We start from the raw sequence: 15,337 nt of genomic DNA, 5'->3' as shown, positions 1-15,337 counted from the left end.
TGCACCCTCATTAAATCGCCAATAGAACTCTTAATGCTCCTGAATGCTCATTAACAGCTCCCACTTAAGAACAATAGGGTGAAATGGTCAGCTATCGAATCTTGCCTGGGGATATATGCTCCATTGTCTTAACTGCTTAACTACTGGTAGCCACTTTGCTTTATTTATTTGATGTGTTTTTGTTACTGCTGTGTGTCCCCCCCCCCCCCCAGCAAGCGGAGACTTAGCTGCTCTTGCTAAAGCAAAGCCCTTTCCACTTCAGTTTTTGGAGGGGAAAAGTGCTGGTTATGGTCTGTAAAATACATTAATTTTTTTGCTTCTAGGGGGGGGGGCAGCTGCCCCCTCCTGCCCCCCCTGCCTACGCCCATGACTCTTGAGATTATCAGCACTGTATAGCTGAAAATTATGGCTTGCCAGGGAGACCTGCACTATGAGATGCATGGGACCACTCCATTAGCACCCTTGTAAAGGAGTGCCATTTTTTGGAGTCAAAAGATCACAATTTTGTTGGAGAGTACTGAAAGTGCTTTGGTGTGTTAATCTTCCTGACCTTTAAGACAGATCATGGGGAGTTCTAATCCTCTGCCCGCTCCTTTAAAAGGCTCTTGGAAACTGATAGTTCAGGTGTGAAGATCAGAAGAGTGATTATCTTAATTGCAGGACTGCAAGCACCTGTTCCTAGAAGGAACTACTTCTTCAATAAACAGATTCTGATTCGTAGAAGTAATGGTCTAAGCTTTCAGTGACCAATAAACTGTAAATTCTTATATTGAGGTACCAGATTTAGCTTATAAACAAAAGTTGGCAATCCTACACAGCTGCCTAGGAAGCAGTCTCACCATTCGCTGTATTTGTTGTAGAAACGAGAGGACACATGATTTGGTATGATGTTTTGTAAAGGTTGTAGGAAGAGCTGAATTCTGGAACTGATTTACAGTTCTCACCTTCTGTTACTGTTCTACCTGAAACTTTCCATATTTGATGATTTCTTGCATGTCACCAACATTTGACAGGTCAGTTGCCTTAACTGACTGGTCAAATACCAAATACAGCTCAGAGAAGAGGGTGATGGGAAAGATAGAAAAGGAAACAAAATATTTTGGTTAATTGCTGAAGTTGCTTAGAATAGGAAGGCTCCTCTGCTAAACTTCATCTTCTCCTGGACTCTGAGCCTGGTACTTGCATGGCAGGGTAATGTGTTGCTGCAATCAGACAAAACTATTGTGTGGAACTGATGCTGCCCATTGTATGCCTTTTGACCACCAACTCTTGGTCAAGGAGGAACAGGGGTGTGGGTGGGGGCAGGACTGAGGAAACCCTTGATTCAAAACTCCAACAAACTGAAATTAGTGTTTTGCTAGTTGGTCTTACCTTGGACAACAAATGTCAGTGGAGGCCCTTCGGTTTCGATATAGCAATGTGCCACAGCAGAGGGAGGTCAGGTAGTGAGAAAAAGGCAGGTGAGTGAAGAATAGGAGATGTGTTCTGTTATACTCTTATTGCTCAGCTGCAAGCAGAGTGAATCAACATTGTATTATTATAAAGTTGTACATCCAAAGACGACTTCTATAGACGCTGGGCAAAACAGCTAATGCTGCTGAAGACAGTTGCTGGCTGGCTTGCTGTAACACTGTGGCGCTGATGTCATCCTCCCAGTAATCCCTCTCCATTGTGACATCACAATATAGTCACATGTCCATGCCATCACAAACTGTGAGCACATGATTGGCTTATCATGCCTGTTAACAATTATCAGCATACAAAGTGTGTCAAAGGCTTTTCTGAATACTCGAGTGTCCTGCAGTATTAGCAGCAATTAGACTGTGCCAGCCAATTCAGCAGCTGATGCACAGCTTTACAGAGGACATGCTAGACGTGAAGACGTCCATTCCCTCTCACCAAAACCTCCACACATTATCACTAATTTTCCAACACAGGATTGTTCTTGGCTCAGTAGGAGCCTGAGCTCAAGTATCCCAGTGCGTCAGAGGCCCAAGAGAGTCTCCTAACAATACCTCTCTAGAATTTGCAGGATGTTGTACAGAGAACCATTACAGTCTCAGTTTCAATTTGAGGCACAGCTTATTCCCAGAATGTCATGGATGTCAGGGCTTAGTCCTTCAACACAGGATTCCATAATAAAGGAAAGAGTGCCTCTGTGCATGTTCAAAAGGGACACATACATAGGGACCAAGGGCTTCTTAAGCTTCCAGTTCTTTCCCCGCCCCCTTCAGAATTTTTTAACGATGTTGTTGCCTCACCTCTGCCACATCGTGATGTGTTTATTCTCAGCCAGTTTACAAGGACCCAACCCTTTCTTTATATACAGAAAACTGGCTGTCCTTTCAAGAAATGGTCATCAATCAGGGGTAAATAAAGATGAAACAGGAGGGCTGAGGGAAGGGCATCCTTGGTCAGCTCCCATGGCCCCAGATCCCTAGCAAGGACTTCTGCTAAAGCTTACCCCAGGCCCTACATTATACCCCCCCCCCCCGTGCTTGGTTCAGGTTTGGGCTGCTGGGGCGTTCTTCCATTTATGACGTCTCAGAGTGAGAGTACATCAGAGGGCATTGTGGGAACCTTAAACAGAAAAAAGACCCAGAAGGTTACTGCTACTTGAAGCACTGCAGCCTACCCCTGTAAGCAGAGGAATTACCAGAGTGCTTAGTACACATTCAAACTTGGTACCAGCTCCATTGTAAAATATATACCATAAAAACATAGTCTTATACACGAAAAAGTATGGTATAAGGATCCATTCCTCGGTCAGATGTTTTTGCATTGTTGCAATGCTGGAAGGAAAGTGCTGGATGGAGGTTGTTCTGTCAATGGATTTGTAATTTGTGATTTCATGGTGCTTTGTGAGGTTGGGAACACTGAAATAATTACAGTATGCAGTTTTAAGAGGATCTGTTTTACTGGATCTGACACAAGTGTCCCCGAGTGCCTAGCACTCCACTCTATCCCTCCTGTGATACCCCACTTTATCTTTCATCCTCCACATAACTTTTTCTCCCCGCAAGCTCTCACATTTCTCCCTTTCTTCCTTCTCTCTAGGTTGTTCTGCTATCTATTCAGATGCAATCCCACTTGCATCCCCTTGTAGCTCTGTGGTGGATTGACTCACTATACCCAGTGCCCACAAAGCACTTCTAATTCTGCTTCTGTCACCAGTCCAGGCACTTCTTCCTATCTCTGATTTACATCCCTGGCCTTGTCCAGAGCGGCTGCGACAGGAGTTGGCAGTACTAGAACACCATGCAGTAAATCATATGCAGAAACCTAGATTTGTCAGACCTTGTTCAATGTCTTTCTGCCCTTCACCACTCCTTCTCCCCTGCCAGAATTTATATAAGCTTCATACCTTCCAACTAGCCCACTTTGATGAGATGCTACCCAATTTTAGGACAGTTCCTCTAGCTTTGACATTGCACAAGGCATTGCAGTTTTCAAATTCTCTGGAGTTTGTTGGTAGATATTCAGGTAAACTGCCTAGCTCCTAAGTTTGTTAGATTGGCACACACTGTTAAAGGCTACTCAGGGTCTTTTGTCGAGTAATTCAAATAAGCCTTGTAGACCCCAAGCTTCTTGCAAAACCTCTGGTTCACTGCGAACAAATTAAGTAAGCATGACAGATTTTGGTACATAGCAGCTCTACATTTTGTAGTCAGTACAGATGGTCTTTACTGCTTCACTAAACTGGAGCTACTGTATCACTTCAACCCAAATGCTACTTAGCAGATCATTTGACAGCTTGTTATGCAATACATGCTTAGATTAGGATTTTTGGAGCGGGAGAACAAAAACATACAACCCAATCCTATGCAGATTGGGCTCATAGTCATGCCAAACTTGCATAGAACCAAGCTATAAAATTCAGTTGTAAAGCATAATAGTATGAGCATTAAAGGTAAAGGGACCCCTGACCATTAGGTCCAGTCGTGACCGACTCTGGGGTTGCGCGCTCATCTCGCATTATTGGCCGAGGGAGCCAGTGTATAGCTTCCAGGTCATGTGGCCAGCATGACAAAGCCGCTTCTGGCAAACCAGAGCAGCACATGGAAACACCATTTACCTTCCCGCTGTAGCGGTTCCTATTTATCTACTTGCATTTTGACGTGCTTTCGAACTGCTGGGTTGGCAGGAGCTGGGACCGAGCAATGGGAGCTCACCCCATCACAGGGATTCGAACCGCCGACCTTCTGATCAGCAAGCTCTAGGCTCAGTGGTTTAACCCACAGCGCCACCTGGGTCCCTATAAAATTCAGTTGTAAAGCATAATAGTATGAGCATTAAGAAGTATTAAATATAGCAAGGTGCAAACCCACATAATTTTTTTGCTAAATGTAAAGAGACAACCACTCCTTATCACTGCTACCACTACTACAGGGTCTGTGAATATTCTTTCTCTTTGCCAAGAGTAAAAATGATCACATTCTTTTATTCTGAATATAATAATCTGGGATATTTACCACTCCCTCCTCTTGACACAAGAGTTTAGAATGCCTACTTAGTACTTAAACATACACAGAAAGAGCAAGAAAAGTTTGTTCCTTGTAAACACTGTATGTCTGAGCTACCCAGGTTGCATGAACAAAAGGACAGCTATCTAATCAGAAAATGCACAGGTTGGTCTTTTTCTATTAGGAAAGAGAAAGGGACGCCTGACTTGCCTAGGCTGTCCAACGATGGATGTTGTGACTTCCCAGCTGGCAGTTCAGGAGAGCAGCCAAAGGACTGTTGTGTAACAGCGAAAGTGTTTGTGTAATCTTTCACCAACAGTGCTTGGAATCTGCTCTCGCACCTCGATTCGAATGCTGGACCCACTCCAGCGGGCTAACACAGTTCAAGCTGGCCCCCCAAATGCCATTCAGCTGTTGGGACATCTCAACAGGTCACCCAGGTCCTCTTTCCGTTGGCCTGCTGCAAAAGGACATTATGGTCATTTTGTTAGGGTTCCCTCCTCGGGTTAGAAGTGGGAGACTGTTGGTGTGAATGAATTTAAAGTTAAAGCATCAGAAGAGACCAGGGGCCATTGAATCTCATTCCCCCTACAGAAAGACAGCAATCCCTGCCCGTCCACACCAAGAGGGCCAATTTATGCATTACATATCACAGCAGGGAACAAGCTAAATTGTAGAAGGGCATTTACAGGGCAAAAAACTTGAAACAACACAATCCTAGCTGCTACTGTTGCTGGTATAAAAATATGATTTTGGTCATCAGGACTCATGCTCATGCAGGTTCTCGTCCCTGACATTATTATTTTTTTGTAGTTAACGCTAAGGAAGATTAAGTCAAAGCAGTGTTATTATCCGGATCACTGTCCTTACGATCACCTTGGCACCAGTTCACGTGTATCGACGTGCATCGACGTGCATCGACAGGCATTTCAAAGACTACATTGCCAGATGAACATTATTTCAGTTATTATTAACAGACTATAGTACTCACTTTGTTTATAGAGATTATGATGTTAGGAACATTATTCTAAACAATACATTGTGGTTTTGCACCATGCTTTGTTGTTTATGCTTTATGAATTTATGTATTTATGCCTTTATCATTCATTGGTCTATATGTTGCCTCTTTTGTCACAAGTCATAGGTACCGTATAAAAATACTAACAGAGGGTGAATATACCGTGTGGAGAAAGAGAGATGACTAACTTAGGTGCTACAGGCTGCTGGTTCCCCCCCCCCCCCAAATATTGCAGTTTCTATTGTCTATGAAACTCCTTTCACTTAAGAGATATTTGCCCCCCTCCCCATTTTCTTTGATATGGGTCTTAGAAACCTATATTCCCAGCCCACTTTTAATTAGAAAAGTTGGGGTGGTTTTTTAATCAGTTATTATATTGGGACTTGATTATGTTAGCTGGCTGTTACGTTTATTTTGTTTTTTAATGCTGCTGTGTTATTTTTGGGTTTTTAAAACATTTTTCATTTGCATGTGATTTTAATGATGAAGTTTACTTGTCATTGCTATATTTTCATTTGTAACTCCCTGATTCTGAACAGCTTTTGACACGGTTTTGAAAAAGCAGTTAAGATATGTATATAAAAGAAATATTGTGTTTCAAACCAGTGTTTTACATGGTTATCAAGACACTTTGTGGATTCTAATGGAGGGAATTAAAAAAAAAACCATTGGATTATATTTGCAAATTACCAAGAGTTGTTATCAATGCCTTTTTGAGACATGAAAGCAAATATAGCGTAGCTTACGCATGTAAAAAATGAACCTTGGAACAGGTCAAGCAAAACATTTTATTGGATTGTTCTAGGAAGAAACAAGCTAAACTCATGAACTGCATTGGTGCCTTTTGACAAGAACAGAAAGGATGCTCATTTTATGTAAAGTAGCCTACAGAGACCAAACTGCGGGAGGCAGTGGAAGACAGGAGTGCCTGGCGTGCTATGGTCCATGGGGGTCACGAAGAGTCAGACACGACTAAACGACTAAACAACAACAAAGCCTACAGAGATCCATGCAGGCTGTTATTACAAATAACTGTAGTAGTCCTTTCTTCCCAAATGAACAGATTTCCTACCAGGCTGCTCTCTAAGCCAGTGTTTCTCAACCTTTTTTGGGCCACGGCACACTTGTTCCGTGAAAAAATTCACGAGGCACACCACCATTAAAAAAGTTAAAAAATTTAACTCTGTGCCGCCCTATATTATTATTATGACTGTAAGAAACACTTGCCAAATATTGCTTTCCGGCGGGTTAGTGTGAGCTTTGGGAAAGAGGAGGAGAAATATTGCTTTCCGGCGGGTTTGTGTTGTTTATTGGTGGCCGCCAGGCACGTGACAGTGCAAATCGCCCTTCTCGTCGCCGCACGTCGCGGCACATCAGCCAGCGTCTCGCGGCACACTAGTGTGCCACGGAACAGTGGTTGAGAAACGCTGCTCTAAGCAGCCAATAATCTGCAATTGCACTTTTCCTAATCATCCTTTCAACCAGAGAGGGAGTGAGCAGGATCTCCTTTAGTTGTGGCAGACTTAATGCATACAACTTAATGCTGCCCCCAGGTGGATACAGGATAGCTGTACCATTTATTTTCTTAAATAAGAGATAACACACCTGTCTTTTAATAAGGGGAGAAAGGATGAGAATGGAACAGTGCAGCAGTGGTATGACTCGTGTTCTACACAACTTCACAAAGGCAATTTAACTTTTGTAGCAGATTCAGACTTGAACTTGATACAATCGTCTTATTTGGCATATTTCTGGGAACTTTGGGGCTAAAGAGCAGGCTGTATATATATATGCCGTGTGTGAGAGAGAGAGTTCAAAGAGAAAAATTCTTCACGTTGCTGTTTCTCCCATTCCTCAGCTGTCAGTGATAAATTCTCCTTTCTATACCCCACCCCAGACTGTCAGCAAGCCCCATTCAATTCAGTAGGAGTTACTTCTCAGTATACATGGCTAGGATGGTACTGTTAATTGCTACCCCCGATACTCTGGGTAGAAGCAAGTTGATAAACAAATATATTAATTTTCCATTATTTCATTTAATACCTGCGAAGGTATGATATCATTATAAGCCGTGATGTCACTGTTCACTAAGGCCACATGGAAGCAAGAGCTGGTCAACAACTTAAATTACCTGAGCTTCCTATTCTCACTATAATACATATAATAAATATATATAAAATGGTGTTATCGGGCTCACAACAGCGAGGTCACGAAGTTATTTGTAAGGCCTTGAAAGCGCTCGTGATAAACGCCACTGCCACCTTTCCTGCGGCAGAGAGCTTTCCCCCAACCGCTTCTCGAACACGTGGTGCGGGAACAACATGGCGACCGGCAGCGTCTCCACCACACACAACAGCCTACAACTCCCGAGATGCTTTGCGTGGCCAATGGCAGCGGCGCAAAGGGGTGAGGCTGGCTGCCCTCGCGGACGGTTAGTGTGAGCGAGTTAAAGGTTGGGTGTCTCGCACCGCCGGCCGTTGGGAGGGTGGAGCGACAGCCCCTCCCCCTCCCCCCAGCCCCGCTGCACCCCTCTTATCCAGATCCTATTGAGACGAAGTGCGCGGGAAGGAAAAAAATAAAGACCGGTCAGGTGAGGAAACAAACCGGAGGCAGAGAAAGAAAGGGAGAAAAGATGTCGCGAGGCCGAACGGCAACGAAGGGGGAGGGGCGGCAGAGCTCGGTTCCTTAAAGGGGCAGTCCCGCATTTAAAGGGGAGTGTGCCACGGAGAGGTTTCCTCTATTTTTTTGTCTGCCGACAGAACAGTGCCTTATTCTGAGTGGCGGGTGGGTGGAGGACGCACGTGGGGAGAGCGCTTTTTAAGTAAAGGCGCGGGGGGTTGGCCGGAAGGAATCCCCTCCCCCAGCGTACGTAACGCTGGAAAGAAAGGGGAGGCCTTAAAGCACTCTGTTCATGGTCAGGAGAGTCATCTGACTCTGTGGCGCAGGTCGGGGAAGTGATGCAGGGTTAATCTCTCCCAGGCCTGGGCTCGGATATTTTAGTCCCCTATTCTTAAACTTTCGACACAAGAACACGAGCGGAATTCAAACACTTTAGCGGCTGCCTCCGGAAACTGTGCCCAATGCAGTCGTGGAGAACTGCGTGAAACAAGACAGCCTTAAAAATCCCCTGAAAAAACAACAACACTGAATTGTGTTCTAAATTGCGTGCGCTCTGTATTCTGTGTAGTCAGCATTTAATTTACCTCAGCCCAAACTACTTCCCTATGCAAGTGTGAGTTATTGCCAGTGTGGCCTTTGGACATGCATCTATACTGTTATTTCCATGTATAGATCAGGAACTAAAGCTCAGAGATTTTCATGGCATTCTACAGGGTAATTAAACTTTTCACATCTGATTTGCTCTCCTGATCCTAGTTCAAGCATGATGTCAGGCATCCATACTTGTTTATTTAAAATTATTTGTGTCTCACCTTTGTCTTCTCAGCAGACCTCCTGGGTAATTGACAGTAATTGACCCAGGTGGCGCTGTGGTTAAACCACTGAGCCTAGGGCTTGCTGATCAGAAGGTTGGCGGTTCGAATCCCTGTGACGGGGTGAGCTCCCGTTGCTTGGTCCCAGCTCCTGCCAACCTAGCAGTTTGAAAGCATGTCAAAATGCAAGTAGATAAATAGGAACCGCTACAGCGGGAAGGTAAACGGCGTTTCCATGTGCTGCTCTGGTTTGCCAGAAGCGGCTTTGTCATGCTGGCCACATGACCTGGAAGCTATACACCGGCTCCCTCGGCCAATAATGCGAGATGAGCGCGCAACCCCAGAGTCGGTCACGACTGGAGCTAATGGTCAGGGGTCCCTTTAATGACAAGGGTTGGTGGTGGAAAATGGCCACTAATCAGATTTAAATGGCAATGTTGTGACTGGTCCAACTGCTGCTGTTCAAAGTTTCCATGGTGACCATCAAGGAAAATACCGCCACCGCCCCCCATACACACAATGTGTACACTGAAGCAGTCAGGGCCAGGTAGCACCAGATGTTTTGGACCTTGGCAAGTGAGGCATCTTCTGGGCATGTGGACAGTCCACAACTGCTGACTCTTACTGCTAGCAGAAGGAAGATCCCTGGGGAGCAGGGGTGGGAAAAGAATGGTGATGATGATGATGATGGGAAGGTGTCTATTTTCCAGACTGTGGTCTAGGGTTTGGAAACCTGTAGCCCTCCAGATGCTGTTGAATTGCAACCTCAGTTATACTTGACCATTGGCTATGCTAACTTGGGCTTCTGGGAGGGCCACTGACTCACCTTCCTTGGCTCCAGAGGTTGTTATGTAATGGACTTTTTATGAGTTGAACACCAAGTAGGGACCTAACCCATGTGTGTGTTTTGGGCGGGGCGGGGGGAGTCAGCCTCCTAGGAAGAACATAATGTCATGGTAAAGATCATCCCATTCATCCTGAGAAGGAGCAGCTGTTCCATCGTGAGTTGTATTTTCTTCCCTCTCCCTTCCTTTTCTCTCTAGTATCATGTCTATTAGATTGTGAGGGTAGGACAAAGGACTGCCATTTTTAAAATACTGGTACAGTACTTAGCAAATTTTAATATTAATAAATACTCTCCTCAAAGGCTGCATTTTTTTAGTCAGGGCTGTTCAAACATTCACTTTCAAGTCATAAACCAAAAGGACTTCCTGTGCCTGTGAGCATCACTGAACGACCACTGCTTTTTAAAGGTGGCAGGTCCATTTGAGGTGATTTTACTCTCTCATTTCTAGCTAAGGGTGTATGTGTAAGAAACACCCCAGTAATTCCTGGAGTTTGTAAGGTAAGTGCTGGTTTGCTCAGCTAGCTCCCCATTTGAAAGTGAAGCAGTAAAGTTCCTATGCAGATTTTACTGTCTCAAGCACAAATGGAGAGGTGCCACAGCTCAGTGGTAGAGCACATGCTTTTACGTGCTGACTCTCCCAGTTTCAGTCTTTAAGCATCTCCTGTTTAATGATGGAAAAACTGTGTGGACAGTATCAAGCTAGATGGACCAATAGGATGATTCAGTATAGGAAAGCCTCTATAAATGAGGCTGGGTCTGTGACAGTTACAATAATGGTGTGCTCTCTTTCTCTATCTCTGTTTTTCTAGCAGGTGAACTCTGGTGCAATGGTGGGAGCTCAGCAGCTAGAAATGCAGGCAGCGGCAGTGCCAACAGTGGCCCCAGCAGGCGGAGGCCCCAGTGGCAGCAGTGGCGACCACCAATATGAGTGCCTGGAATGTGGCAAGGTATTCAAATGGTCATCACGGCTCATCCACCACCAGAGGACTCACACGGGCGAACGCCCTTACAAGTGCTCAGAGTGCCCAAAGGCCTTCAAGGGGTCCTCAGCCTTGCTGTACCACCAGCGCGGACATACAGGGGAGCGACCTTACAAGTGTGACAAGTGTGGCAAGGCATTCAAACGGTCGTCCTTGCTTCAGATCCACCAGAGTGTGCATACCGGCCTACGTGCCTTCAAGTGCGCTCAGTGCGGCCTGGCCTTTAAGTGGTCCTCACATTACCAGTACCATTTGCGCCAGCACACTGGCGAACGCCCCTACCCTTGCCCGGCGTGTGACAAGGCCTTCAAGAACTCTTCCAGCCTGCGGCGGCACCGCCATACACATACAGGCGAGCGGCCCTATGTCTGCCTCATCTGCAGCAAGGCCTTCACGCAGTCTACCAACCTGCGGCAGCATCAGCGGGTGCATACTGGAGAGAGGCCCTACCGATGCCAAGACTGTGGTAAGGCCTTCACCCACTCTTCCAACCTGGCGCTGCACTGCCGATCGGCACATGCTGCCCGCCCTGCCCACACCTGTGTTATCTGTGGCAAGGCTTTTGCATCGGACACCTATTTGCAGCGGCACTTGGAGTCTCATGGGGACATTGCGCCTCCAGCACAGCTCTTCTTGGAGGAACCAACCACCACTGTGGAGATGCTGTTTCGGTGTAGTGTCTGCCATCTCACCTTCCCCTTGCAGGAGCAGCTGCTGAGCCACCAGGAAGTACACTTGGCCCCAGCAGAGCCACTGCCTCTGCCGCCACCGCCACTACCAATGCAGGAGGAGGTGGCGGCTGTAGCATCCCCCCCACCCTCCCTAGCTTGCTCTGTGTGCAGTAAAACTTTCAAGAGTGCCGCGGGTTTAGCACGGCACCAACAGAGCCAGCACTCATCCGATCGCACCTACACCTGCATGGTGTGTGAACGCTCCTTCCCGACGCTGGCCAGCCTGTTGGGCCATCAGCGTTCGCATCCCCCGGCTGAACAACGGTTGGAGGAGGCAGAGGTGACATGCCCAGCACAGGCAGAGCCAGTGCCCGCAGCCACAGTGACGCCGCCCCCACCCCCTGAGCGCCCCTATGTGTGCGGAGAGTGCGGGAAGTCATTCAAGGGCTCCTCTGGGCTGCGTTACCACCTGCGCGACCACACGGGTGAGCGCCCCTACGCTTGTGGCGAGTGTGGCAAAGCCTTCAAGCGCTCCTCGCTGCTGCGCATCCACCAGCGGGTGCACACGGGCTTGCGTGCCTTCACTTGCTCCACCTGCGGGATGGCATTCAAATGGGCTTCCCATTATCAGTACCATTTGCGGCAGCATACCGGCGAACGCCCCTATGCTTGCCAAGATTGTGGCAAGGCCTTCAAGAACACCTCGTGCCTCCGGCGGCACCAGCAGTTGCACACCGGTGAGCGGCCCTTTGCCTGCCAGACCTGCGGAAAGTCCTTCACGCAAACATCCAACCTCCGGCAACATCAGCGGGTGCACACTGGCGAAAGGCCCTATTGTTGCCGGGACTGTGGCAAGGCCTTCACCCACTCCTCCAACCTGGCGCTGCACAGACGCACCCATTCGAGGGAGCGCCCCTTCCAATGCCCGGTTTGCTCCAAGGCCTTTGTCATGGCCTCTTACTTGCAGCGCCACTTCCGCACCCACAGCAGTGCTGAGGCGCCCAGCCGCCCCGCCGCCTCACCCGCCACCACTCAAGAGGTGCAAATCATGCCTAACTTGCAGGCCACTCTGAATGTGGAGTTAAGCGGCAGCCCAGCCCCTCCTGTTTCATCAAACACTCAGACTTTCCTGCTTGTGCAAACATCACAGGGCTTGCAACTTATCCCCAGCATACAGCAGCAGCCGCAGCCACCCCCACCCCAAAATTTACCCCCCAAACTTATCCTGCTGCCCAGTCCCCAGGTGCCCAGTACATCCACTGCTCCCACCAGCATTACCCTGTTGCCAGCTGCTCCTACCACCCCAGGCAAATCTGCCCTGGTCCGTCAAGGTAAGGCCAAGAAACCTGCGCCGTTGGCTCCCCCACCACCATCGGTGTCTGGCAGCCAGAATATCATTTTGATGCCCAGTACCACTGGGGCCAGCGTGCAGCCCCTCTCTAATGTGCAAATCCAGAGGACACCAGGGCTACAGACGAGCGGACAGAATGTTATTGTTCTCCAGAGCTTGCCAGAACAGCAGCTGGGCACAGTGCAGATCCAAACTGTGCCAGCTGCTCCACCAACAGGCACCATTCAGATTCAAACCCTGCCCCAGCCCCTCCAGAGCTTTCCCACTGCCCAGCCAGGTGGCACTTTGCAAATTCAGACCGTACCTGCTTCACAGCAACCTGGCACAATCCAGATCCAGGCCTTCCCACATCCTACACAGTCTGGCATTGTGCAGATTCAAAGCCTGCCCCTTCCCCAGAATACGGTCCAGATCCAAAGTTTGCCCACCTCCCAATCAGGAGGCACCGTGCAGATCCAGAGCCTGTCTAGTCCACAGACTGGCACAGTGCAAATTCAAACTCTTCCATCTTCCCAGAAGATGAACACTGTGCAATTCCAAGCTGTGCCATCCTCTGAGCAGGTAGGGACCCTACAGCTCCAAACTCTCCAGCCTTCCCAGCAAGTGGGCCCCATTCAGATCCAGACCTTGCCATCCGTGCAGCAAACCAGCCCTCTGCAGATCCACAGCCTGTCCCCCTCCAATCAGCCTTTGGCCAGCGTCGAAATCCAGAGCCTCTCGCCTTCCCAACAGCTGGATGGCACCATTCAGATCCAGGGGCTGGTTTCTTCTCAGGAAGGGCAACATCTTCAACCTTCAGAGGAGATGACTAGTGTTCAGCTTCAGACTTTGAGCCCACCACAGGAGATGAATGAGGTGGGGACTTCTCTGTCCAGCTCCCATGAGCTCTCTGAGGTGGACCTCCAACAGGGACCTGGTATGAAGGAGGAAAGCCAGGACCTAATTGTGGTGCAGAACTCTCCAGGAGAGGAGCTTCTGGGGCCAGGCGGGGAGGTGGAGAGCCTGGAAGGGGTACAAGACATGCACTTTGAAACTTTACAGACCGATGAGGGAGTTCAGAATGTGTTGGTGCTGAGAAGTGCAGGAGGAGAGCAGACCCGGTTGTGCGTGCAGGAGGTGGACAACATCCAGACAGTGCAAGAGCTGCCTGGCCTCCAGCTGCAAGGGCCTGAGGGTAGTGCCGGAACTGGGCAGAACCTCCTGATCATCCGTAGTGCCCAGGGAGAACAGACCCTCCAAGTGCTGGAGAGTGTGCCAACACTGCAGGTGAGCAGCCCAGACAGCACCCAACCTACTGGGGACAGCAACAGCGCCTCCCAAATGGTGCAACTTTTGCCGAGTCCAGTAACTCCACAAGGCCTGCCCTCCATTCAGATTGTGCAAACAGTACCCAACATGCAGCTTGTCCACACTTTCTGAGGATAGCTGTCCCCATGCCTGTGCTGGGGTACCGACTGAGACTCAGTTGTGCTCTCACTAGTGGCTGCTATAATGTAACTGTGTTTCCGGAGAGGATCCACCTGGGCAACTTCAAGACTCCTGGAGGTGGCTCAGCTTAGGTTCCTCAAGACAGTGACATGAAATGACAGCAGAGAGCTTAGCTCACGCCCATGCCTGCAGGTCCAAAGCATACCCTTGATTCCCTCACTTCCTGCTCACATGGGGGTTGCTGTTGCTTCTCGTGCCCTTGCAGTTACAATGACTCCACCACCATGTCCTTCCCCCAAACACTTTTATGACTTGTTTTGCATGTGAGAAAGGGATAGCCAGGCCAGTCCTTGATTCAATCCCTAACCCACCCATTTCCCTATCCTGTTTGAAATACATTGTTCCAGCAAGAACCAAATGTATGTGCAGTCTGATGGTTGGAAGACTGTGCAGCCAGAATTCCTGGGTTTTTTTCTCCACACTGGACAGAAAACATGGTTAGCGGATATCAACAGGACTGCTGGCTTCTCTCCATTTCCCTGCTGTGTTGCAATATTGGAGCTAAGTGCTGTGGAGCAGTGTGAGCTCTTTTTATGTATTAGAAAATGGGGGAAGTTCATGTTTTTGGGTCTTCCTTTGATATTGGGTGCTGCAGGAGGCTGCTTTGGCCTCTTTTTCCGGTTAAGCCCCTCTTATCTATTCTCCATTCCAGCCCCTCACCATGTGCAGAACCACATTTCTTCCCAAGTGTACCCCAGTTCCTGGTGCTAACAGACAAAAGGGTCATAGACTCTTTTGGTCTAGAAGAAAAATAAAAGACTGCTTCAAAGCATTTTTACTCCTTTCTGTGTATTGTGCAGAGGCTGGGTTCATCAATACATGTCATACTTCTTTTGTGCTTTTTAAGTCTGATTGGAGTTTCAGTAGCATTGCACAGTCCACAAAGGAAGTCAACTAAGAAGATAGGAAGTTGCCTTATACATAATGTATAGATCAGGGTTTCCCAAACGTGGATCTCCAGCTGTTTTTGGACTACAATTCCTATCATCCCTGACCATCAGTCATGCTTGCTAGGGATGATGGGAGTTGTAGTCCAAAACCAGCTAGAGACCCAAGTTTGGGAAACCCTGATGTAGATTGAACGGTAA

At 48.0% G+C, this 15,337-nt stretch overlaps 1 protein-coding gene across 4 annotated transcripts; it reads left to right on the top strand.

Moving 5' to 3' along the window:
* The first annotated feature begins 7,876 nt into the window (after positions 1 to 7,876).
* ZNF628 (zinc finger protein 628) lies at positions 7,877 to 15,021 on the top strand. Of its 4 annotated transcripts, none has more exons than XM_035135979.2 (2): positions 7,877 to 8,071; positions 10,572 to 15,021. In XM_035135979.2, the coding sequence occupies exon 2, from the start codon at positions 10,587 to 10,589 to the stop codon at positions 14,178 to 14,180; it is 3,594 nt and encodes a 1,197-aa protein (XP_034991870.2). In that variant the 5' UTR covers positions 7,877 to 8,071; positions 10,572 to 10,586; the 3' UTR covers positions 14,181 to 15,021. The 4 variants fall into 4 exon arrangements, with proteins under 4 accessions (XP_034991870.2, XP_034991869.2, XP_034991868.2 ...); XM_035135978.2 differs by having other exon boundaries at positions 10,569 to 15,021; XM_035135977.2 differs by having other exon boundaries at positions 7,877 to 9,913.
* The last annotated feature ends 316 nt before the right edge of the window (positions 15,022 to 15,337 follow it).

The sequence above is a fragment of the Zootoca vivipara genome, chromosome 13 (genome assembly GCF_963506605.1).
Source record: "Zootoca vivipara chromosome 13, rZooViv1.1, whole genome shotgun sequence".
Lineage (NCBI taxonomy): Eukaryota > Metazoa > Chordata > Lepidosauria > Squamata > Lacertidae > Zootoca > Zootoca vivipara.
The sequence above is the reverse complement of the archived record's forward strand: the minus strand, read 5'-3'. Positions and strand labels throughout refer to the sequence as shown.